Source organism: Gobio gobio (assembly GCF_949357685.1).
Source record: "Gobio gobio genome assembly, chromosome: 11".
NCBI classification, from domain to species: domain Eukaryota; kingdom Metazoa; phylum Chordata; class Actinopteri; order Cypriniformes; family Gobionidae; genus Gobio; species Gobio gobio.
In genome coordinates this window covers 39,890,608-39,915,036 of record NC_137104.1, presented here as the reverse complement: position 1 = coordinate 39,915,036, position 24,429 = coordinate 39,890,608, and the positions used below count along the sequence as shown (strand labels likewise).

Below are 24,429 nucleotides of genomic sequence, written 5' to 3'. Positions count from 1 at the left end.
CATGTCTTGAGTAATCTTAGCGAACATAGTAGGTTATGTCTTAACTTAAACAGTTGATAAAGACGTGTTCATGTGTAGTATGTACTCTTTCCGTGCATTATTTCTTAAAGAGAAAGAAGCCTATTCCTGCCGTTTGAGTTTTTTAATGTTAATCAAACAACAAATGACAAAGAAATCACTCGCTGCTCTTGACTGAATAGCTTTTGTAACTTCAATAATGATTCATCTTTATTTAATTTATACAGTGAAGATTATAATATGCATTATTTTACATTTGATTACTTTATTCAGTTTCTGTATCTGAAAACTACGGATAGATTCCTTAACCTGAAAGGCTCTGTTTTTTTTATATGCGTCTTTGCTCGGTTGTATTTATTTGTGCTGTTGCTTGTAGTTTGATTATTTGTTCTTATTTTGTTTATTTTTGATCTAATTACCCTGAACATAACACATACCGAACGTACCGAAACAGTGATACAAACCGAACCGTTCCATCCCTAGTTCACACAGAACCTGTTTTTCTATTTCACTGCACAACTTTCTCATAGTTTTTCTATGTAAAATGGGAGACGCAGGTCAGTGGAATGGAAAAGTGGCGCGTTTTTGTTTTTAAATGTTCAACTTCTTTTGACTTGATTGTCGTTCTTTTAGAATGCTGTGTCGGGCCAGACTTTCTTATTACTTTGTGGTTTGCAGTGTTGAGCAGTGTTTGCGTGCGGCAGCTGAAGTGATTGACAGCTTCAGTCATTACAGGGGCAGTGTGAATTTTAGCGGCATCTAGTGGTGAGGTTGTGAATTGCAACCGTCCAACACTCACCCATCACTTTTGAAGCACATAGAGAAGCTACGGGGGCCGACGCAGGACAAAAATGTTGTCTTCGGAGAGAGAGCAGAGAGTGACTAGCGCTCTGTAGAGAAGTTTGTCCGTTTAGGCCTACTGTAGAAACATGGCGGCGCAAAATGCTGATTTCACTGTAAGTGGATCCGCGGTGTATGTAGATAGAAATGGCTCATTCTAAGGTAATAAAAACATAACAGTACATTATGTAAGGTCTTTCTATGCCACTGAAAACATAGTAATGTATATTATATTGCATTTCTTTCAATAGATACTCATAAATACTACATACTGCACCTTTAAGGGAGCGCTCTTTGCTCGCTTTCTATTTAAAATCTATTCGCAATTTGAATAAAAGCTTTATCTTTCATGCTGCCAAGAGGACCAACTTATACACTGCAGTTTCAGGGAAGACAACCGCATTTGAATGCAGAGTGAATCTGCTAAAATATCCCCAATATTATATGATAGTAAAGGCTCATGTGGCTATATGTTATGGCTAAGCATCTGTATTGCCTATGGTGTGATTTATTCACATTTGTTCAAAATAGCCTGTATGGGCAGATTGGTCACATGATGTAGGCAAACGTTTTGTATTGTTTACATGATGGATCCACATTCTTATCTTTTTTTCTTTTAATTACAATGTTGGGCTGCTTGTCGATTTTGCATAATGTTGGTTTGATTGCTTGTGGTAGTGTGAGAAAATGAAGAAAATGTGTCTACTTGATGTAGTAGATTTAACAGCCCCTTAGCCATGTATTAGTTGCCTTGTAGAAAAGAATCTAAATGTGTTTGTGTCCCCTTTCCTTCTCTCTTCATCAGGCGCATCAAGGCAGGTACCGAGTTGACGTGGGATTATAACTATGAGGTGGGCAGTGTGGAGGGGAAGGTTCTGCTCTGCTGCTGTGGCTCATTGCGGTGCACAGGAAGACTGCTCTGATCTGCCCCTTTTCAACATTAAACACTAAAGCTTTCATTGAGGGGTTTGTGTTGTAGACATTCATCAACCAGTGAGAAATGTAGGGGTGGCACTATTCTGGAAGAGTATTCCAAAAATGTGACCCATTTAATATGAAAAGTATAACACAATGTATTCAAGTTTGTGTTTTGTTTGTTTTTATTGTTTTTAATCCTTAGAAGAAATATGAATAATAATGTATTTGTGTGTAAATAAAATTTGCAAATATCAAAACCACTTTTATTGTAAGTTTTGTCTTGTATGTATTTTTTTTCTTCAGTCAAGTATGCAAGTATGCATTGGGAAATAAAGCTGAATATGAATAATACCATTATTATCGGGTGAAAATTAAACCTATAATATAACTTACTATTTATAAAGTAACTACTGTTACTCTTGCTGTAGTATCAAAAATTACTACAATTATTACCGCTCTAAAATATAATCCTCTTCAAATAGAAGATTGTTTTATTTATTTATTTCCGTTTTATGTATATTTTCTTTTTGTGAAGGCACTATTGGCTATTGTAGTAAACTATGCTTGGGTAAATACACTTTGGGTAACATGGCACATTTTTTGTGGATTATCATTATGGAATAAATAGCGCAGTGTTCACGTTGAATGTGTAAATAGAAGGCGCGCGTATAAAGAGACAGATTTAGGAGGAGGGACCGGAAGTAGATTTTTCCTTCACTGTTTATTTGTGCTTGAGTGAGAATTTTTTACCCGAAGCGTCAACACGGATTTTCTTTGGGATAAACGGACAGGGCTGGCTGCTAAAACGGTGATTACAAAACATTATTCTACTCTCTTTCACTTTTTATCTCCGCCGAAAACCCCAAGAACGAGCATTTGAAAAATGGCCAGTTGAAGATTAGACGATCTCAAAATGGCCGTCGACGAGGAAAGCAGCTAGTCAGCTAGGGAAAAAAAACAATATTTATCTTCCGTTTTCAAATGTTACGACACCATGTCATGTATCGACTCTGCCACACGATTTTTTGTTAAACAATAAAGACGATTAATAATTGACTTCCTTGTCGTTACACTGCAAAATAAACGGGAATTAAAACAACTTTAGCTAACGTTAGTTGGTTAGCCTATCTATTTGTTGCTGCAAATATATAGTTTTTTTATTGTTATAATGCATAATATACATCTGCACATCTATCCCTATAATATATTTTATTTCGAGTTAATGAGTAACTTATTTCCATATTTGTTACAGCTTGGTCTGCGATTTATCTGCTAAATATAGAAGTTGTCTCGAATAACTGGCTCTTGACATAGTTTGGGGCAGAATTTCTCTGTAGGTTATTTCAAATGTCAGTTTAACGTTACTTCTTTCCAGATTATAAATAAATACATGTTTACTTATTTCGACTTATACGTCTTTTCTTATTTCTTTACTCTAAATTAATTTTCTAAAGCCTTATGGTTTTTTCCCGTAATGTTTTATGCAAAATACCCTTTATATATATATATATATATATATATATATATATATATATATATATATATATATATATATATATATATATATATATATATATATACATACATACATTACTGCCTGTTTTCCTTGCAGACCAGACCTGATTGGTCTTCAGTGTTCAGTACTGTATGGCAGTAACATGTCAATCATACAAAAGAAAATAACGTGGCAATGTTTTATCAATTAAATGAAAATCTCAGAGACTTCCTTGTTAAAATCTTATTCTGTCTGTTCTCCAAATGTTACACCCATTCTAGACCTGCCTCTCTAATCTGCTAACATATGGACAGTCATTTGACTTGTCAGTTGAATTTTTCCTCCATATACTGATTATTGTGTATTATTAAAAGGCTGGGATATAGCCATAGCATTTTCCAGTGTAGGAAACCCTTAATGCAAACTTAACATTTAAATATATAGAAGGAAAAGATCCAAAACCATTAGTTTTGTGGAGCACTTACATTTTATTTTCCCATGTTTATCTTAATACATTTAATGTTGTATCTTGAGCAGATGCCACACTCCAGACGGTATCCGTCCTCGGAGAGGGCCAGCCATAGCAGCTACCAAGATCGTTATCGGGACCGAGACAGAGAGCGAGGGAGAAGACCTCGACATAGGCGCTCACCAACATTCTCCTCCAGCAGTGAACGTGAGAGGAGAGGGAGAGGACACAGGCAGGAGGCCGGCTATGCCCGATCCAGGAGGTATGATCGTTTTCATTGTGTAGTACCAGAAGCACTGGCCAAAATTGCAAAATAGTATTTTTCTCGACTTAATATTACATGTTTTGTCTCTTAGAAATGCACATTTGACCATATCTATAGAAATAGTAAAAAAAACTCATTTTTATATAGTAAAAATTAAAAAAGGTATTTTATCATACCTTTAGATCATGATAACCACAGTTAAAACCACATGTATACAGCACCTCAATACCATGGTAAAATGAAACTATATGGTTACATTACTCCTTTAATACAGTTAATACATGTCTACCTTAATAATATAATACAATTCTAAATGAATATTCTACATTGCTGCCACAATACCATGGTGCAGTTAGAGTTCGAGGAGCGCAGTTTCGTTCTGCTTTTGCCGCATAAACATATCAAACATAGGGATGCACCGAATATTCGGCCACCGAAAAATTTCGGCCGAAAGACTTTTATCACCGAAACAACATGGCGAAATGTTGTGATGACGCAAACAGAAACTGCGACCTGCACGTGCTTGTCTGAAGCAGTATATTTGAGAAACACCCACGTCAGCTCCATGCACAAGCACTGACAGCCAGAGCTCATGTTCTCGATGAGAAGAGGAACAGACTTCACTGTGAGTTCCCACACAAACATTAATCAACATGTATCACGAAATTCAAACGATAAATGGCGTTTTGACGCTCTTTAATGTGGCATCACATCACAGTTCAAGCCGCGGCGCGCGCGCGCGTGAACGCGATCGATCATCTCTTCCTTAAGAATAAACATGAATGAACATCTAAGGTATGTTGAGGATACATTAACACTCACTGTCATGTATCATATGTGGTGTAATCGCTCAATCAGTGTTTCAGCAGCGAAAAGACGTCAATATAACTTTTTGTAAACTAGCCTAAACAATGTCATGTAACTTTAGCATCACATTTACCTCAGGCAGTCATTCAGTGTCCACAGAATTTTATTCACTAGAGTAAATCAACTCTTTCACTAAATATATGACCTATATTAGCCGTTATATTCATTATATTCCACTTAACCTGTTAATGAGATCTTGATTATCTCCTGTATGTTTAAATAAACCTTTAATGAAAATGACAGACACTGTGTATAAATGATTATATGTCAACAACGAATTGGAGAAAAAATATTTTATTATTAAATTATTAGTTATTGCAAAAAATGCCTTATGTGAAGTTTACATGTTTGCGTACTATGTTATTTGAGTGTTGATTATTAGACCTAAAAATAAATAGCAATTGAATTTAGGCTAATAGTTTGGGCTCTGTTGTTAACATTTAATATTAATGTGCAAGTAAGGGCTCCCTATATAGTTTACAGCAATATCTTCAATACACTTTTAGTTATAATTTAATTCATTTAAGGACAGATACTTTTTTTTTCAGTAAACCAATAAAAATAAATAAAAAGTCATTTTGTAAAACTGCTGTACCGAACCGTCAGTTTTGTGTAACGTTACACCCCTATTCTACAGTTAACATATGGGCTATGGCAGTCTTTGCTTTGATACACTATTATGTTGAAGGCCTACAGAGAAAATAGTTTTATCTTTAAGCAGTTGCACTTGTTCTGAATGCACTTTCTTGTAGTAGTCCTACAGAGAAAAATTTAAAATGCACTAGACCTAAATGTACTTTGTTTTTATGAGAGAACATTTAATTTTAAAACCTTTCTGTAGGCCTGTACATTATTATTTAATGCACAAATGAGTGGGGTCGAGTTAAACATTTTAGTTTGAATTTTATTTTATACTGTGCATTGTTGCAATGTGCTAAATAAATATTGGCATAATTTGTAATTGATTTATTCTTTGAAACTTTAATATTAATTTATGCAATTACAATGCCTTGGTTTTAGTAAAGTTAGTAAACAGTCATAGCCATAAATGCAATGGTACTTATAATTGGCATAATTTATTTCGGTTTTCGGCCTTGGTTTCCTCTTTTTCGGTTTTCGGTTTCGGCCAAGAATTTTCATTTCGGTGCATCCCTAATCAAACATTTATCAAACTGGCAAATTATATTGTGATAATTATCATTATCGTTTTATTGCCCAGCCCTACATCTAAGGTCAAAAAACACAATTTTCTAATTATAAACATTGCAGCATTTCCTCTTCTTACAGCGTCGGAAACGGTTTGTTCGAAGATTCAGTCTCTCTAAAGTCAGACAGCCCAGTCTGTTGTTATTGGTCTACCACTTAGAGCACATGTCGGAAATGAGACGTCCATTACCATATATGAATTTCAGCTCCCAAGGCTTCCTCAGCGCTTGATACACAGTGATACGAACAATGCCGTTGTTTTTTTCTGTATCAATTCCAGCGTGAGTCCTCATCCTTTTGAAGTGCGTCTTCTCTACATGTCCAAAACAATATCCAAACTTTTCCAGGCCTCATCAAAGACTCGTTTCAGCATTACAGAATGGATTCTTTCTTTTAGGAGACAATAGCTTTATTTGTCATGCACTTTGATCTTTAAAACTTTGCAGTTCTTTACCTTCACAAACCGCCATTTACACACTTCATCAAAGGTCATTTTCAAAAGAGGGGCACTTTAAATGTTTAAACATTTGATGATATGGTAAAGTCTGAACTTGTTTTGGGGTGTCAGCTCTAATAATTTATTGTAATATTTGAATGGATATTAATTCAATACCAGGAAGTAAGCAACGGTAACTTGGAAGAATCATCATTTCTGTAAGTGATTGTATGGTATAACGCACTCCTCTTCTTCCCAGCTACGACAACCGCTCTTCAGACCGCAGGCCATACGACAGACACTACGGCGAGAGCCATCGGCGCCTGGACCACAGCCGGGAACGGGACAGGGATCGCGACAGGGAACACGGGACGCCGAGCAACTACTACTCCCGCGACGCCTCGCCCAGCTACGACTACCGACGGGGCCGCGATCGGGACCGCGAGGACTCGTACCGGAGGAAAGGCAGCAGGCGTAAGCACAAACGAAGGCGGCGTAGAACCAGGTCCTATAGCCCATCCTCCTCGGTGAGTACTTCAATACCCGAGCCTGCTCTTTCCCACCCCTCAGTCCCTTCTTCTCTCTCTACCTCTACACGCTCCTATCTCTCTTTCTCCATAATGCTTTTCTTTTCCACAGCCCCAGGATTTGGTAAGTATGAACTCTTTTGTTTTATGTTCTTCTTTTTGTTAACATTTTGTCTTTTTTAATAGTGATAGCCTAAATCTTGGCTTTCAGTGTTTTATAATCGAATTGGCCCAACATTATAGAGAGACTCAATACAGTAGTCATTAATGTAAATATAAGTAGTAAATGTGTTTGTTGGGAAAGCCTCTGTAATATCTCATAACTCTCATTCATTATCTTTCTCTATCTACACACCTATATAACTCTCTCACAGTTTTTTTTTTAATGAAAACATATAATAATTTCAAAACATAACTTCAGCTTTTTTAAATTTTATTTCCCAGTTGAGCTACTCGTTTCTTTTGTCATGTTGTGAATTAGCAATGCCTTCACTCATGTGCTCTTCTATGAGTAAATGTTGATGCAGGTTGCTTTTTGTGACTTTTTGTCAGGGTTGCTAGGCAGAGGGATGAGGGGGAGTTTGAAAGCAAGCAAGAAGGGAGGGGTAAAATGTTATCTTTGACTTGATCCCTTGCACTATATCCCTATCGTTATATATATCTCCTCACGTGGTGTCAAACGATTCGCCCCATGACCACCAAACCTACCTACAACAACTACAACACTGCTCATCTTCGTCGCCGTGGCTACGGCTGCCCCCCTCCACTCTCCCCGCTCCGCCCACCTCCCCTCCTCCCTCTGCGGTCGTGGCGTGATCTCTGACCTGTGACTCTGGCCGGGGCCGAAGCAGCGGAGTGACAGCGGGACACGGGCGCTGTGTGTGAGGGACGACGAGGAGGGTCACCTGATCTGTCGGAGTGGCGACGTCCTGCAAGAGAGATGTACACACTGCCACTACTACTACTCCTCTACTCCTATATCGTAACCTTTCTCCCTATCAGTACCAGCACACAGCAGACACACACAGGGGAGGGCAGGAGGTCATGATCATGATCATGATTGGTGGTGATGATGATGCTGTCATAGAATGTTCTCCCCTTTTGCCGGAACAGGCAAGGGGGAAGGCATGTCGAACATGTCTTTAGTAGCTCCTTTTTTTATTCTTTTTACAGTGGGGATGGGGTGTTTGTATTGCTGTGTAGAAATATTATGATCCTTTTTAATTCTTGACTGCCAGGTTCCCAGATTTAGCTTATTCCAGCCTCCGTAATGTCCCATATTATTCTGGTCTTGTTGAAGCATTAGGCTACATCAAGATTCGCATTAACTCTACATCGTATGCTGTCAATCATTTCGATTTAAAGATTTGATTGCTCTGACATGCAAAATATTTCCATAGGTATTATGCATGTTATTTTTCATAGTAAATACGGTCGTTTTAATTTTTGAATCGCGTTGTTTTAAAATCCCGATTATAGGTTCTGTGTCGGACCCACGCAAAGTCTATTTCTTTGCATTTTTTTTCTTTTTTTAAACAAATGCAGAATATTTTTGTTGTAAAAAAAAAAATGCTTACTTTATTCCTTTCATCGAGAGTGTGCGTACTGACGCTTTTCGTATATATTTTTTTATTTTTAGGTTAACCTGAATAGATAGTCACTGTTAAGATTAAAAAATGTGATTCTAGGAAACTTGTTTAGGATTTTTCTTTAAATGCGCTGTCTAATTGAGCTCTTTACATTTCCCCCTCCCCTTTTCTCTACGTCTTTTTCCCTCTATTTGTCTCTTAGATGAGATTGTCAGCACTTTGGGCGAGGGCACCTTCGGGAGGGTGATGCAATGTATGGATCATCGCAGGTGAGCGTCGTAGCTTAGCAACCAATCAGCTGCTTGATTACAAAACCAACATGGTGTGAACATTCTGTGTCTGTCTAGTTGTTGGGCTGAAAAATATCTGCTCTGGGAGGTAAAAAATGCAGTGTGTGATTATTACAGGCAGCAAGGTTTGTGTCCTTTAAGAAAATGTTCAGCGAAATAAGGACCATCCCAGCTCTCAACAGGGGTTTAGGGCTTTTATTGATCTATTATCTTTTTTTTTTTTTTTTATCTAAATACAATACATTTTATTTTTCAATGCAGAAGTAAGCTATTTCTTTTGACTTCAGATTAATTAGCCACTGTGGGTAAATAACTAGAAGAATAACAAAATGCAGTAAATGGTAAAACTATTTCTACTACATACCAGTGCATTTATCATAATATAACAAATACCAGTCAGCATAACTGACTGTTTTTGCATGGCTGACACTGGAAGCTTTGCACATTCAAGGTTAAAATGGCTTTGCTCACTAACATTGATAGACCCATGAATGTTAGGGCTGGGTAAAAATATTGATTTCTCGATTTTAATCGATTCTCATTTTTACGAAACAATATCGATTCTTAAATCCCAAGAATCGATTAGTCATCCTGTTTTCAGTTGATGAATGAATGGGACATCGTAGCGCGCCTCCCATCCAACAAATCACAATAATCTTTGTGCTGTGTTACTATTGCTATGAAGCAACGTCTCAGATTTCAAATTACGTCCATTTTATTACGAAATTCAAAAACATTAATACTAGGGGTGTAACGATTCACTCGTTTTCTCGATGCATCGATTACAAATCCTTACGATGCATATGCTTGAATCGTTGATTTCGGGCGATACTTGATTTAAAATGCTAAGAATCGAATGAATTGCAATTCAGTGCTTTAAAATAAACATTTGATTATATCTACTACATGCGTGAATTAATAGAGACGACGTGCTGCGTCATCCGCGCACTCACAGCTCTCCTTCACAGACACGCGTTGCACTCTTTTTCGCCTTCACTGAATTGCTCTCGCGCTCCGTCCGTAGCTCATTTATATAACACAAATAAATGATTATATAAAAATAAGTTTTACGGAAATGGGTCATACCTGAACAGTTGAAGTAGAACCCGGCTTATTCAAGGATGCACATTTATTGCATGGATGGAGCAAACACATTCGTAAGTGTCTAAAACGCATACACACAGTTCTGATGAATGATGCATGAAATTTAATGTCGTTTAACTGAATATACGAAGGAAACTGCTAAAGTAACTACAACATTAACAACACTGAAATAAGAGCGTGCGGTTTATCTGTCAATCAGATGCGCATTAAAGTTGCTTCGATACTATAGCAACAGTAGACACCGGTGCGTTTTCTTTCTGAACCATCATAAGGAAAATGTTCCGTATAAAGAGAACAAAGAAGGCTGTTCTTTCTATTCCGTGAAGAAAAGTTAGTTTAGGATTAGTTGTAAAAGTGCATGGTATTCTAGTCTCTCCATGGAATCATTACATGTTTAATGCTTGGAACACTTTAAGGTTGTGTAGCCATTGACATTATCCTACACAATAGTTAGCATTAACTGACAATACTTTTAAAGCCTTTTAAAATGTTGGCTTATGTAAATTTCTACAAATGCCATTTTATATAGGCTATTATAAGTAAAGTGTGTAATAATAATAAAACAATAAAGTAATAATATGAACTAACATTAACAATGGACAAGTTTTTTTTTTGGTAACACTTTACAATAAGGATGTATTAGTTAACATTAGTTAATGCATTAGAACCACACCTTTGGCAAAAATCGTTCTTGAATCGGATCGAAAACCTATGAATCGAATCGATTCGCTGCCTACCCAAAGATGCGAGATCGCTCTGGCGCAGCTCAGCTCACGAGAACCGGCAGCGCGGAGCTCACGTGAACTCATCCACTTTCATACCAGTTACAGCGTGAAATAAACACAAATGAACATCTGAAAGTGTGTTGAAAGATACAGGACAACTTGCCGAAATCTTATGTAATCGCTCAATCCGTGTTTCAACCGCAGAAAGATGTCAGTAAAACGGCTTCGAAACAATAAAAACCATATCCAGTAAAATATCTTGAAAAATTAACTCTAGAAAGGAGCATTTTGCTAAATATATGCACCGTATTACATAGGCTAATCATTATAATATTTAATGCATGTATGTATGAATAAATCTTGCAAGTTTTTATGACTGCCACCATTTAAATGTTTATATTTAAAAACAACGAATTGGAGTAGAAATATGATTAGGTAATTTTAAAGTTAATATTATAACTATTATTATAAAAAAACTAATTGCAAGTGTTTGTATACAAATCAGTAAATTTTTACCTTAAATATTAGTAGTCTAATGTAGTACCAACTGACTCCCATAGTTTACAGCATTAGTTCAGAGATTTGTTTTCCTTGAGAAAATATATCCAAAATAATCAATATTGAATCGACTTGAAATCGAATCGCAAGCTTGTGAATCGAAATAAAATCGAATTGTGAAATTTATGTCAATACCCAGCCCTAATAAATGTAGTTATTTCTTTGATTGCAGGGTTGAAAAGAGAACACTGCAATGTTTAAACTAATGCTCTTCTGCTTGGTTAAGGGGTGGAGCACATGTCGCTCTGAAAATCATCAAAAATGTGGAAAAGTACAAAGAGGCTGCCCGGCTGGAGATCAACGTCCTGGAAAGAATCAATGAAAAGGATCCTGAGAATAAGAAGTGAGTTGGCCGCAATATTTTTACAAAATTAGCACAATTAAGGAATTGTATATGAAGTACTTAAAGCATCTAGTGCAAATTTACCTCAAAATAGACCAAAGTGACTAAATTGCAATTTTAACCCGTCTACTTTTCTCTTTCTCGATTCTTAGTCTGTGTGTGCAGATGTTTGACTGGTTCGACTATCATGGCCATATGTGTATCAGTTTTGAGCTCTTGGCTCTCAGTACTTTTGATTTCCTCAAAGAAAACAATTACCTGCCCTACTCCATCAGCCAAGTGCGTCATATGGCCTACCAGATCTGCCTGGCTGTCAAATGTAAGTAAACATTCAAGTTAGGATCAGTTTTTTTTCCCACAAATTATGCAACGGTTGGACTCCATTTGCCATGTATTAAAGGGCCGGTTTCTCCTCCTCTGCAGTTCTGCATGAAAACAAACTGACCCACACAGATCTGAAACCAGAGAACATTCTCTTTGTCAACTCTGACTTCACAATCACCTACAATGTGGAGAAGGTGATGAAAGAGTTTGTCATTAGCTTTTAACTAAACCTATATATTTTTTATTGTGTATGTTAACGTATCAGCATCAGCTCTTGAAAAACACATTAGTTGGCCACTAAAGGAAATGCATATTAACTGACCCTCTTCTCTCTGAGGTAGAAGCGAGACGAGCGTACTGTGAAGAGCACCTCAGTGAGGGTGGTGGATTTTGGCAGCGCTACATTTGACCATGAGCACCACAGCACCATCGTTTCTACCAGGCATTACAGAGCACCTGAAGTTATTCTAGGTAAGGACAATCGTGCCTCGTGCTACATTATCCTGAATTTGAACTGTAGGAACTTAGCATGAAGCGAGACTTTTTAAGACACAGGACTAGAATGGGTTAATCGCTACAGCAACACAGCGGATCAGCTTCTTCCTTTCCACCACAAGGAATTTAATTATAGTCTGTGACTTCATTCAGCAGACTGCAGGGAATCGTCCAACGTAAGATTGGTTGCCATGAAAGCTGATACCCAACCTTAATCTGTTATGAAATATCCTGTGTTGCTTTGCTGTTAATATAATTTGGTAATATTTACATATGCACTACTATTTAAATATTTGGGGTTGGTAAGATTTTTAAATGTGTTAGAAAGTCTCTTATGCTTACCAAGGCTGCATTGATTTGATCAAAATGCAGTGATAACAGTAATATTGTGAAATATTATTAAAATGTTAACTAATTTCCATTTTAATATTTTTGTTTATGTAATTTATTAATGTGATGGCAAAGCTGAATTTTCATGGTTTCTTATTGTTAATGTTGAAAACGGTTGGGAATCTTAATAGTTTTGTGGAATTAAACTGATTATTGATTATACTGATTATATTTTTTATGATTCTTTGATGAATATAGAGTTCAAAAGAACAGCATTTATTTGAAATAGAAATATTTTGTAACAATGTCACTTCTCACTGAAATTCTTTAACAATTCTGACCGCAAACATTATGACCGGAAGTGTACGTCATGTATAAAGCATTGTTATTCTTGGTAGCTATGCATGATAATTATGATTTTTAAAAAGGTCCTTGAAAGTGTGGCAATTGTCTTATTTTAAATAATTTTACATCATCTTGATGCACCCTTGGAAATGTAATGAGGCACCCTGGTTGAGAACCACTGACTTGAACAATTTGCGCTCACTCTTCTCACTTAATATACTGTGCAATGTCCTGCAAGCTTGTGATGCAGTAACATGATGTCACCACTAGATGACTCTATAGCTCAAAACAGTGTACCAAATTGTTTTGCCTTGCAGAATTGGGCTGGAGTCAGCCGTGTGACGTGTGGAGTATAGGCTGCATCCTCTTCGAGTACTACCTCGGCTTTACTCTCTTCCAGGTACAAAAATGTAGCTCTGCTACTTCCTTTTCTTACCACTTTTCTGAGTCATGACAGCCGGTCTACACAGCCACTCTTGTTTATATTCACTAAGCAGCTTAAGATCAAGTAGAAAATGACCAAAGGGTCACAGGTTTCCACGCACGCACACTGAAGCCAAACACCTGCCGTTCACAATTTGACCTCAGATGCGCTTACTAATGCTCTCTCTTTCTCACGCACACACAGCTCACTGTATAGGAAAACATGGCAAAACATGTTGTTAAAGAGTCTAATACTGGGGTCTCCAAACTCGATCCTGGAGGGCCACTGTCCTGCAGAGTTTAGTTCCAGCCCCAAATAAACACACCTGAACCATCTAATCAGTGTCTTACTAGGCCCAAGTAAGACGCTGATTAGCTGGTTCAGGTGTTTTAACTGGGGTTGGAGCTAAACTCTGCAGGACAGTGGCCCGAGTTTGGAGACCCCTGGCCTAATATGTTTATCATCAACTACATAATGTTCATCCTTCCTAATTCCTAATTTATCTGATTCTCAGACTCATGATAATCGTGAGCATTTAGCCATGATGGAGCGAATTTTGGGCCCTGTTCCTTCCCGTATGATTCGTAAGACTAGGTACGTTTTTGACCCTCTGAACTTGGAATTTTTTTTTTTTTTTGTAAGTGTTCAAAGTATGGTTTCCATGTCACTCACTGTTTTGTGCGACTAAAATTATAATTTCTTCACCGCACAGGAAACAGAAATACTTTTATCGTGGACGCCTGGACTGGGACGAGAACTCTTCAGCAGGAAGATACGTCAGAGAAAACTGCAAACCTTTACGGGTGAGTAACACTTATGGGCTTCATATTTTAATAAAAAAAAAATGAAATGTCAAAAGTTTGTAAAATATACTATTTTGATCGTTTTTGAAAGACGTCTCTTCTGCTGACTAAGGCTGTATTTATGTTATTAAAAATACCAAAAAGCTGTAATATTGTGAAATATTATTAAAATGTAAAGTAACTGTTTTCTATTTGAATATATTTTAAAATGTAATTTATTCCTGTGATGCAAAGCTGAATTTTGAGCATCACTACTCCAGTCTTCAGTGTCACATGATCCTAATTTATAATGCTGCAAAAGCTTTATATTTTAGATAAATGCTGTTGCAAATGCTTTTGAACTTTGTATTCATTAAATAATCCTGGAAAAAATTGTACACAACTGCTTTCAACATTGATAATAATAATATTAAATGTTTCTCGGGCAGCAAATCGGCATATTAGAATGATTTCTGAAGGATCATGTGACTCTAAATACTGGAGTAATGATGCTGAAAATACAGCTTTGAATCACAGAAATAAATTGCATTTTAAAATGTATTCAAATAGATGTTATTTTAATTGTAAAAAATATTTCACAAAATTACTGTTTTTGCTGTATTTTGGAGCAAATAAATGCAGCCTTGGTGAGCAGAAGAGACTTATTTCAAAAACAATCAAAATTGTACAAATTCCAAACTTTTGACTGGATGTATACACACACATATACATATACACACACCAGTCAGGCATAACATTGTGACCTTATTATGACATTATGAAGTGAATAAAACTGATTATCTCTTCATCACGGCACCTGTTGATGTGTTAGAAGCAGGAAAAACGGCCAAGTGTAAGGATTTGAGCGAGTTTGACGAGAGCCAGATTGTGATGACTAGACGGGGTGTGATGGCTAATTTTGTAAAATCTCTTTATAAAATAATTTTTAATTATAATAAAAATAATCTCTTTTTACTTCTAGTCAGAAGTTTAGTTTTGTTTTAGGTCTCATGCTCACCAAGGCTGCATTTATTTGATAAAAAAATTATGACTCAAATTTTGTAGCATTTTAATTTACTCCTGTAATTCTAAATGTTAAAAATGTTGTTTTTGCACATTTCAGACATGTAAATGACCTCAGTTTGCCTGCAAAGTGAATATAGTAGGGAAGAATGGACATGTAAATGTGGGCAACTTTGTTAATGTACTGTACAATCATCTTCATCCTCCCTTGCTCTCTCAGAGATATCTTCTATCTGAAGCGGAAGAGCATCACCAGCTGTTCGATCTGATCGAGGCCATGCTGGAGTATGAGCCGACGAAACGTCTCTCTCTCGCTGCAGCTCTGAGGCATCCTTTCTTTCAGAGCTCCATCAGCAGCACTGACCAGAGCGCCGGCAAGAGCTGGGAGGGAAACCGTGACATCAGTCGGTGACGATGATATTCATCTTCAACCAACGTCACTGTCTTACGCCAAAATAAAACTCGAGGACTCGCATGCCAAGAGTGTTAACGTGGAGCTGAACTGACATTGAATAAAGTTTTATAGTGCAAGAGGAATGAAGTAGTTGCACAGCATATTATTTTTCAATCATCTTCCCAATAATGTGAGAGCAGCTCCATGTGCAGCAGGAGAATGTAAGGAACTTGGCGCATCTTGAAGACCCCAGTAAACCAACATGCTTGTACATGATTGGATTCTCAGAGGGTTGTTGGGTGAATCTACCCTCCCAAGCTCAGATCTTCCAGCCAATCATGGCTAATGTTTTTGCGGACAGCCATAAGCGGAAGGAAAGTGGTTTGATGGGGGGAAAAGCATTAATGTAACACTCCATTTCGGAAAGTAACTGACAAAACAAGCATCACTGTTACAATATAATTATTTATCGGGCGAATACGTTTTGTGCATTTTAGCCCTTAGTTGATAATCGCAAATGTATCGCGACACACTGTTTGTATTCAGTTCAGTTCAAACCAAGGAACAGAGCTGCAGTGTTCTGGTGGTTGTGTCCCTCAACACGTTTACAGTATTTATTTAGTTAACCGGATGTCTCCTTTTGTGTGTTTGTATGGATTTGACTGTATAAATGTGTAAATATGAATAAACATGTTGTGACTATAGAATAAAGAGCCTGCCTGTTTGCTTGCTGTGTGTTTTCACAGCAGCTCTCCAGGCGAAACGTTTTTACAATCAAAAAGTTCTTCTCAAGTCATTTCTATATATCGATTGTATGTGTGCATATGATATTCTATGCTGATATGAATTAAATGTTTGACTAATAATTGGGCATTAGTGCAGTGCTTTAACCCGAGTTTAATGCTCAAACCGTCTTCTGCCATAATCGTCCTTTGACTTTACAGCTCAGGAACAACAGAAAACGTTTTGTGGTCTTTAATAATCACATCCATCTCTTCTTTTTTTTTTTTCATGCATTTTCTCATTTTATTAGATATGAGGCATACATAAATGTTACTGTTTTAGCTTTAACACTAAAGGCCCGTTCACACCAAGTACAATAGTTCTAAAAATCATTCTAATTATTAAAGAATAGCAGAGTTCCGAACGATAAGGTCCGCTGGTGTGGACACTAATATAGTTATATTTTAATGTGATCATTCTTGGTGTGAACAGGCCTTAACATAACTATATTGCCAAAAGTTTTGGGACGCCTGCCTTTACATGCACATGAACTTTAATGACATCCCATTCTTATTCCGTAGGGTTTAATATGGAGTTGGCCCATCCTTTGCAGCTATAACAGCTTCAACTCTTTTGGGAAGGCTTTCCACAAGGTTTAGGAGTGTGTTTATGGGAATTTTTGACCATTCTTCTAGAAGTGCATTTGTGAGGTCAGGCACTGATGTTGGACGAGAAGGCCTGTCTCGCAGTCTCCGCTCTAATTCATCCCAAAGGTGTTCTATCGGGTTGAGGTCAGGACTCTGTGCAGGCCAGTCAAGTTCCTCCACTCCAAACTCATCCATGTCATTATGGACCTTGCTGTGTGCACTGGTGTGCAGTCATGTTGGAACAGGATCCCCAAACTGTTCCCACAAAGTTGGGAGCATGAAATTGTCCAAAATGTCTTGGTATGCTGAAGCATTAAGAGTTCCTTTCACTGGAACTAAGGAGCCAAGCCCAAGCCCTGAAAAACAACCCCACACCATTATCCCCCCTCCACCAAACTTTACACTTGGCACAATGCAGTCAGGCAAGTACCGTTCTCCTGGCAACCGCCAAACCCAGACTCATCCATCGGATTGCCGGACAGAGAAGTGTGATTCATCACTCCCGAGAACACGTCTCCTGCTCTAGAGTCCAGTGGCGGCGTGCTTTACACCACTGCATCCCACGCTCTGCATTGCCCTTGGTGATGTAAGGCTTGGATGCAGCTGCTCGTCCATGGAAACCCATTCCATGAAGCTCTCTACACACTGTTCTTGAGCTAATCTGAAGGCCACACAAAGTTTGGATGTCTGTAGCTATTGACTCAGCAGAAAGTTGGTGACTTCTGCACACTGTGTGCCTCAGCATGCGCTGACCCCACTCTGTGATTTTACGTGGCCTCCCACTTCGTGGCTGAGTTGCTGTTGTTCCCAATTGCTTCCACTTTGTTATAATACCACTAACAGTTGACCGTGGAATATTTAGTAGTGAGGAAATTTCACAAATGGACTTATTGCACAGGTGGCAACCCATCACGGTACCACGCTTGAGCTCCTGAGATCGACCCATTCGTTCACAAATGTTTGTAGAAGTGTCTACATGCATATGTGCTTGATTTTATACACCCGTGGCCATGGAGGTGATTGGAACACCTGAATTCAATGATTTGGCCAGAATGCCTCTAATTTTTAATAATAATAATAATTGGAATACCGGTATGTGATATTTTGGCTGCCTAGTCATACAGTAGTAAAACACCTCTCAAATCCTTAAATAGAGCCTTCACTCTTTCAATTTTACTTTATTCAACTAAATTGAGGTAGTTCCACACGCTTACAAGAAAATATTCTATAAAGAAATTTAAAAGGGTTATATCATGCGATTCATATAGAACATTTTAGGGCTTCCCATCATGGGATCATTTTATGGATTTAGTTTGAATTATTTTAATGAATTAAACAGCTTGTAAACAATTGGAATAACCTGTAAAACATGAAAGTATTATACAATCATTTAAGACATTTCTTCTCATTTTAAAGAACCTTGACATAAATGGTTGTCAAGAACCTTCTGGACCCATACCATGCAATGTTTTCAGGCCATTAGTATCTCAAAACCTATTCTAAAATGTGCTTGCTACAAATGAAGAGAGGATGAACCTGATTTAGTGTGCCTCCAGAACCTTGTTTGGCCCCACTTTATATTAGGTGGCCTTAACTGCCACCAAAAATAAGTACAATGTACTTATTGTGTTCATATTGTATTGCAAAACACTTTTGCTGATATTGAGGTGGGATACGGGTAGGGTTAGGGACAGGTGTAAGGGAAGTGTCAACAGTGTAATTACAAATGTAACTACAGAACTTAATTACAGATGTAATTACATGCAGGTTTATTTAAAAATGAAAGTACAATGTAATGACATGTATGTACACAATAAGTGCCTAGTATCAAATGATTCATTAAAATGTTAGTACATTAAGGCCACCTAATATAAAGTGGGTCCCTTTGTTTTGCTAAAGTCTACAGCATTTTAAACTAAATGTATTGTACATAACAATAATGCAACAATGGCATTGATTCTAAAAATATATGTAAAAAGTAGAGCACGAAAAAGGGTCAAGTGCAAAGACATGATTGATGAAAGAAAAACAGACTTAGTTCTTTTCTTCATTCATGGCCAAAAGATTTAAAGATCACAGCTAAGTGTGTAGTCAATCAAAGTAAAGCTCTTTTACAAGGTCCTTTTTTTCTGACCAGACACCAAGCTTTATTTAGAAAGCATCACCCATGCAGACGTAATCTGATATAGTGATTTCAGACCTATTGTCAAATGAGAAACAGACTATAACGTACCCAATATTCAACCTTAATACTGTATTTGTTAAAGAGTGTGCAAAAAAAGTGAACTTAGAATTCCCCATAATGACCAGCAACAATAATGTTTACCATTTTTCATGGATTAAATACGGACAAAATGTTTATAGGCCTACTTGGCCTAATAGGCCTTAGCCTACTATGGAAGCTTGTTTCCGCCACAAAATAAAACATTTTAAAAGATAATTGCGACTTTTTATCTCACAATTGTGTTTACATCGCGCAATTCTGACTTTTTCCCCCTCAGAATTGCGAGATAGGCCTATACACTCCCAAATGCGAGTTATAAAGTCAGAATTGCGAGATGTAAACTCGCAAGAGTGAGAAAAATATTCAGAATTTTGAAAGGCCGCAAAATTACCTTTTTTATTTTTTATTCTGTGGCGGAAACAAGCTTCCATTCTAAATATAATAATTGATGAGAAGCATGAATCATTTTCAATTAGCCTACTGAAGAAATTAGGCTACTGTACTGCAGTGTCAACTTGTGAATGAACTAGAAACAGGCTGAATAGAGTAACAGCAGTTGATGTTAAAAATTACTTTTTGTCGCGTCATTCTTTCAACTCTTGACTTCATTCACATGTTTGTTGTCTATTAACCTCCTCAATCTGTTTTCCCTCCAACCTTCCCATCTGTTGAAAGGAAGGATCTTACCCTTAATCTGTTAAGATCAATGATCATACAACATGTATTTCTCTTTAAGTTTCTTTATAAGTTTAAAGAAAACAATAGTTGGTCAGCTTCGCAATAGTGATCTAACTTTCATGTGATCTAACTGATATTAGTAGCAAAATATTAGTAGTTTCTTCTCTCTCACATGGCTGTGAAAGTCCCGCCGCTAATGTGGCACTAATGTGATTATAAACAATTAGGGCCTACGTCATTTGAGAATTAGTTGGGGACATATGCAGGGAGGGAGCTGGGTTTAAAAACATGTAGCTCAAGAAAAGCTAAGCAGATGAGTTTGGACCTTAGGCTCCTTAGATCATATGTGCATCTGAAGACTTTCACCACACATCAGGTATGTTGGACCTTTATGCTAAATGTTTATCTGTCATTATGTTAAATAGGCCTAAAGAATTCAATATGTGTATTTAATGTATTATTTATATATATTATTAGTATATTTAGGCTGTTATTTATTACATTATTTGTTTATAAATTCAGTGCATTTTGAATAAAAATGTGTGTATTAGTAGAATGAGTGATTATTATCACAGTAGTTTTGTGTATCTGTATCTGTATTGTATAAAGAGATATATAAATAAAGGTGACTTGACTTTTGTGAAATGTTCAAAGGTTTGGGGTCAGTACGATTTTTTTAATGTTTTTGAAAGAAGTATCGGTTACACTTTATTTGAAGGTGTCATTGTTACAGTGTAGCCTAATATATTTAATATACAAGTAATGAGTAATATGAATTAACTACATGTACTTACTATAGGGTTAGTTGTATATATATATATTCATAATTAATTGTTATTACTAAGTACATGTAATGGACACTGTAAAATAAAGTGTTCCCGAAGTCTCAAACTCACCAAAGCTGATTTAAAATACAGTAATATTGTGACATTTTTTGTGGATATTGTGAATTTAAAATACGCTTTCTATGTAAATACATTTTAACACGTAGGCATATTATTTAAATAATGTAAAACAATTTTCCATATAAATAATTTCAATTAATATGGTTACACTTTATTTGAAGGTGTCATTGGTACAGTGTAATTATATATTTAAGTAATTGAGGCTGTCAAACGATTAATCGTGAATTAATCGTATCCGAAATAAAAGTTTGTGTTTACATACAATATATGTGCACTGTAAAAAAACAATTCAGGTCTCCAATTGAAAATGTTCTAGTGACCGATCACATCTAAATTTTTCAGTTGGCCAAATTGAATTTCTGTGAATTGATGCAATTTCATTCACAGAAATTCAATTTGGCCAACTAAAAAATGTAGATGTGATCGGTTACTAGAAAATTTTCAATTGGAGACCTGATTTTTTTTTACAGTGTGTGTGTACTGTATAATTATTATGTATATTTGAATACACACACATGCATGTATATACTGTAAGCTATATCAATTTATTTCATTTAAATTATATATATATATATATATATAAACACAAACTTTTATTTTGGATCGATTTTATAATCGATTTGACAGCACTAGTAATAATAATTACTTGTAGGGTTAGGGGTTGGTTTAGTTGCATGTAATTATGCATAATTGACTGTTGTTACTATGGTAAGTATACATGTAACATACATTCTATAAAACTGACTGGTCTATGTGTTTTATTTCTTTTCTAGGTGTTAATGCAACCTGTACTTGCATTTATTTATTTATTTGACTGGGTCATATGAAACTGGGAAATCTGGAATACACCTCTTTACTGAAATATCAGTACTTTTGACTCTTGAACTTCAGTATCACCGAATTTGATAAAGACTTAAAAGATATTCACGTTCATTAACACGAGATGGATGCCGTGGTGAAGAAATCTCTGGGTGCTCCTCTGCGACAGCTGACCAGCTGCGTGACGGGGAACAAGGATGGGTTTAGCCGGAAAGGCAAGAGCGTCCGCAGGAAGAGCGCCCCCTGCTGCTACGGTCAGACAGGACACGACTCATCCTGGTTAAGGACTTACCAAGCAGAACTGCACAGGGAAAGGTACACACATATTCTTAGGAAATGATTAGACACTTAAATAGTCCGTTTTAATCCAATGTAATTGTTTATATTCTGTTTGAATAGGAAATTGAGGCAAGTCAAGTTTGCGCAGAAGAACGCAGAAAGAGCGGCGATGAAGACACGTCATAGAAGTCCACACCGCTACGCAAAGGTACGTTTGTGCAGTTTGCCGCCACAAAATATATTTGCCGGAACAGCAGAATATAGTGGCTAACTTTTAGTATATGTATATGTTTTTCAGACACCGGTTCAGAGGACAAACATAAAAAGCAAGAACGCCACCAAAAATGACAACTCTCTTTTTGGTGCCTTCCAAGGGCTCAGTCTCAGCATGAGTGGAGCACAAACCTCCATCACATCATCAAGTGCAGATCCATGCAAAATCATGTGAAGAAAAACATTTCAAATGACTCTGATGGTGTGACATCTGACTGTCCGTATCCAGTTTATTTCCTGGTTACCAACAAAGAATTTACTTGAAGATGCTGGTATTAATAATAATAATTAATGCTGGGCAATCGATTAATCGCGCATCCAAAATAAAAGTTTGTGTTTACATAGCCTAATATATGTGTGTGTACTGTGTCTAATTGTTAAGTAGGCTATATGAATACACTCACATGCATGTATATATTTAAGAAAAATGTGTTAATATATAAAATACATTATATAAATATACAGTATATACATGCAAATGTTTCTTAAATATAAACATGAAAGAGTGTATTTATATATACATAATAATTATACACAGTAGGCTACACAAGACATATATTATGTAATCACAAACTTTTATTTTGAATGCGATTGATTGCGATTAATCGATTGCACAGCACTAATAATAATATCTCAATTGGCTATCTGAGGTGAAATATGACCAGCAGATGCTGCATTCCAGGAATGTAATCTGATTATGATATATCATGAGACCTCATTGGAAATCAGGATTTACATAATATAATATAAATATAATGTTAAAATCATACTTAATAGGCCTATATTTTAAACATTCTTACATTTAAGTCACTAACTCAAATTTGAAAATAAATTTGAATTGTAATTCAGAAGAATTTTCACTGGTGGTCTCAGATTTGTGTGTGCAATTCATATGTATTTCCTCCATGTTTCTATAACTCATTTGTTATGTGAGGATGTACAGTTATTTCAAAACAACTGAACTCATTTTGTTTCTCAGATGCCTCAAAACTGTGCTGACACAAAATAACTAAATCGGTTTATGACAGCTTATGTTTCATTTTGCCAATAAAGATGATCTACATTTGATCATTTAGCACATCATTTTCTAAATGTAGGCCTACCTGAATTTTGCAACACAAGGAACAAAATGGTGTTGTGTTTATGTAAGGAAATGTAATTAGTGGCTACAGCACATTATCACAGTATTGAAGGACATGATCCAGCACATTTGGCCGTGTTCCCCGACTGTTTGTAGAAAGACTGTGTACAGCAAAGGCCGTGTCTTTAATTATTTTCATCGTCCTCCTCTTGCTCGCCAAAGGTAAAGCATCTCACTTATGCTTGGACTCAGGAACACGATACTCTGCACTTTACAGGATTGACAGTTGTCGAAACAAGATACCATAAAGGAGACACTGAATTTACTCAAGACTTGATGTGAGCAATGATAGGCCACTGCATGACATGTGTGCAAGAATAAACCAAACCTGGACGCACAATGCTGGGGTTAGTTGTCACTTTTCCTAGTAAAAATGTTTACTTTAAGTCATTTACTAAGCATATTTTCATTGTTCAACTGTCCATAAGTTCACCTTTTGTGTAACGCACACAGTATGGGGTAAGTTGTCACATTGGGAACCTGTTTCACACTGATTTGAAATATTAAATATTTTAAATATAAATTTTGGCACATTTTAAATGGTAAAACAATCAATGAAACCTCAGCAAAGGAAAAGGAGACATGCAAAAATATCCAACCATAAAAGCAAATTGTAAAAATAATTTAAGGCTATTTTTGTAACACAACAGAGATTAAAATAACCTCAGTCTTCTTTCAGTCAACAATTTTAAGACATTTAACAATAACGTTTAAGACTTTTTCTAAGCTATTTTAATGAATTTAAGACTTAAATTTGGGGTAAAAAGAAAAATGTATTAATTTAGTTACAACATATGCTAACATGACAACTTACCCCAATAAAATGTAATGCCATGCATGGAAAAATATATGCTAGTTTTATTGATTTTATTTCTTTTACTAATTTGAGTGGTTGAAACCCACAAACAAAACCACTAGTGACAAAACAATGTTTTTAATTCTATACTATAAATATATACAAATTAAACAAAAT

At 36.4% G+C, this 24,429-nt stretch overlaps 4 protein-coding genes across 9 annotated transcripts in view; 3 read left to right on the top strand and 1 right to left on the bottom strand.

Annotated features, from left to right (window-relative positions):
• setdb1a (SET domain bifurcated histone lysine methyltransferase 1a) overlaps positions 1-2,046 on the top strand; it is a 31,785-nt gene extending 29,739 nt beyond the window's left edge. For all 5 annotated transcript variants that reach the window (XM_079829502.1, XM_079829501.1, XM_079829499.1 and 2 more), the window contains exon 21: positions 1,664-2,046. In XM_079829502.1, the coding sequence (XP_079685628.1) occupies positions 1,664-1,781 (118 nt within the window). In that variant the 3' untranslated portion in view covers positions 1,782-2,046. The remainder of the gene's footprint in view (positions 1-1,663) is intronic.
• LOC307133598 (craniofacial development protein 2-like) overlaps positions 1-24,429 on the bottom strand; it is a 1,416,430-nt gene that overhangs the window by 31,546 nt on the left and 1,360,455 nt on the right. The gene's annotated exons all lie outside the window — the stretch shown is intronic.
• clk2a (CDC-like kinase 2a) lies at positions 2,441-16,631 on the top strand. Of its 2 annotated transcripts, XM_079829668.1 has the most exons (13): positions 2,456-2,584; positions 3,809-4,002; positions 6,774-7,041; positions 7,893-7,983; positions 8,833-8,899; positions 11,534-11,650; positions 11,803-11,969; positions 12,074-12,168; positions 12,316-12,445; positions 13,462-13,544; positions 14,083-14,162; positions 14,281-14,371; positions 15,594-16,631. In XM_079829668.1, the coding sequence occupies exons 2-13, from the start codon at positions 3,809-3,811 to the stop codon at positions 15,783-15,785; spliced, it is 1,575 nt and encodes a 524-aa protein (XP_079685794.1). In that variant the 5' UTR covers positions 2,456-2,584; the 3' UTR covers positions 15,786-16,631. The 2 variants fall into 2 exon arrangements, with proteins under 2 accessions (XP_079685795.1, XP_079685794.1); XM_079829669.1 differs by lacking the exon at positions 7,893-7,983 and having other exon boundaries at positions 2,441-2,584.
• On the top strand, positions 20,324-23,845 carry LOC307133571 (uncharacterized protein). The gene is made up of 4 exons (XM_079828673.1): positions 20,324-20,415; positions 21,718-22,078; positions 22,163-22,250; positions 22,341-23,845. The coding sequence occupies exons 2-4, from the start codon at positions 21,888-21,890 to the stop codon at positions 22,488-22,490; spliced, it is 429 nt and encodes a 142-aa protein (XP_079684799.1). The 5' UTR covers positions 20,324-20,415; positions 21,718-21,887; the 3' UTR covers positions 22,491-23,845.

What these genes read in the sequence shown, in the direction of transcription:
- clk2a (XM_079829668.1), top strand. Translation starts at nt 3,809, where the DNA reads ATGCCACACTCCAGACGGTATCCGTCCTCGGAGAGGGCCAGCCATAGC. An exon ending in CGACGTCCTGCAAGAGAGAT is followed by an intron (nt 7,984 to 8,832) that starts GTACACACTGCC and finishes TTTGTCTCTTAG; the next exon opens with ATGAGATTGTCAGCACTTTG. An exon ending in CAATGTATGGATCATCGCAG is followed by an intron (nt 8,900 to 11,533) that starts GTGAGCGTCGTA and finishes TGCTTGGTTAAG; the next exon opens with GGGTGGAGCACATGTCGCTC.
- LOC307133571 (XM_079828673.1), top strand. Translation starts at nt 21,888, where the DNA reads ATGGATGCCGTGGTGAAGAAATCTCTGGGTGCTCCTCTGCGACAGCTG. An exon ending in GCAGAACTGCACAGGGAAAG is followed by an intron (nt 22,079 to 22,162) that starts GTACACACATAT and finishes CTGTTTGAATAG; the next exon opens with GAAATTGAGGCAAGTCAAGT. An exon ending in GTCCACACCGCTACGCAAAG is followed by an intron (nt 22,251 to 22,340) that starts GTACGTTTGTGC and finishes TATGTTTTTCAG; the next exon opens with ACACCGGTTCAGAGGACAAA.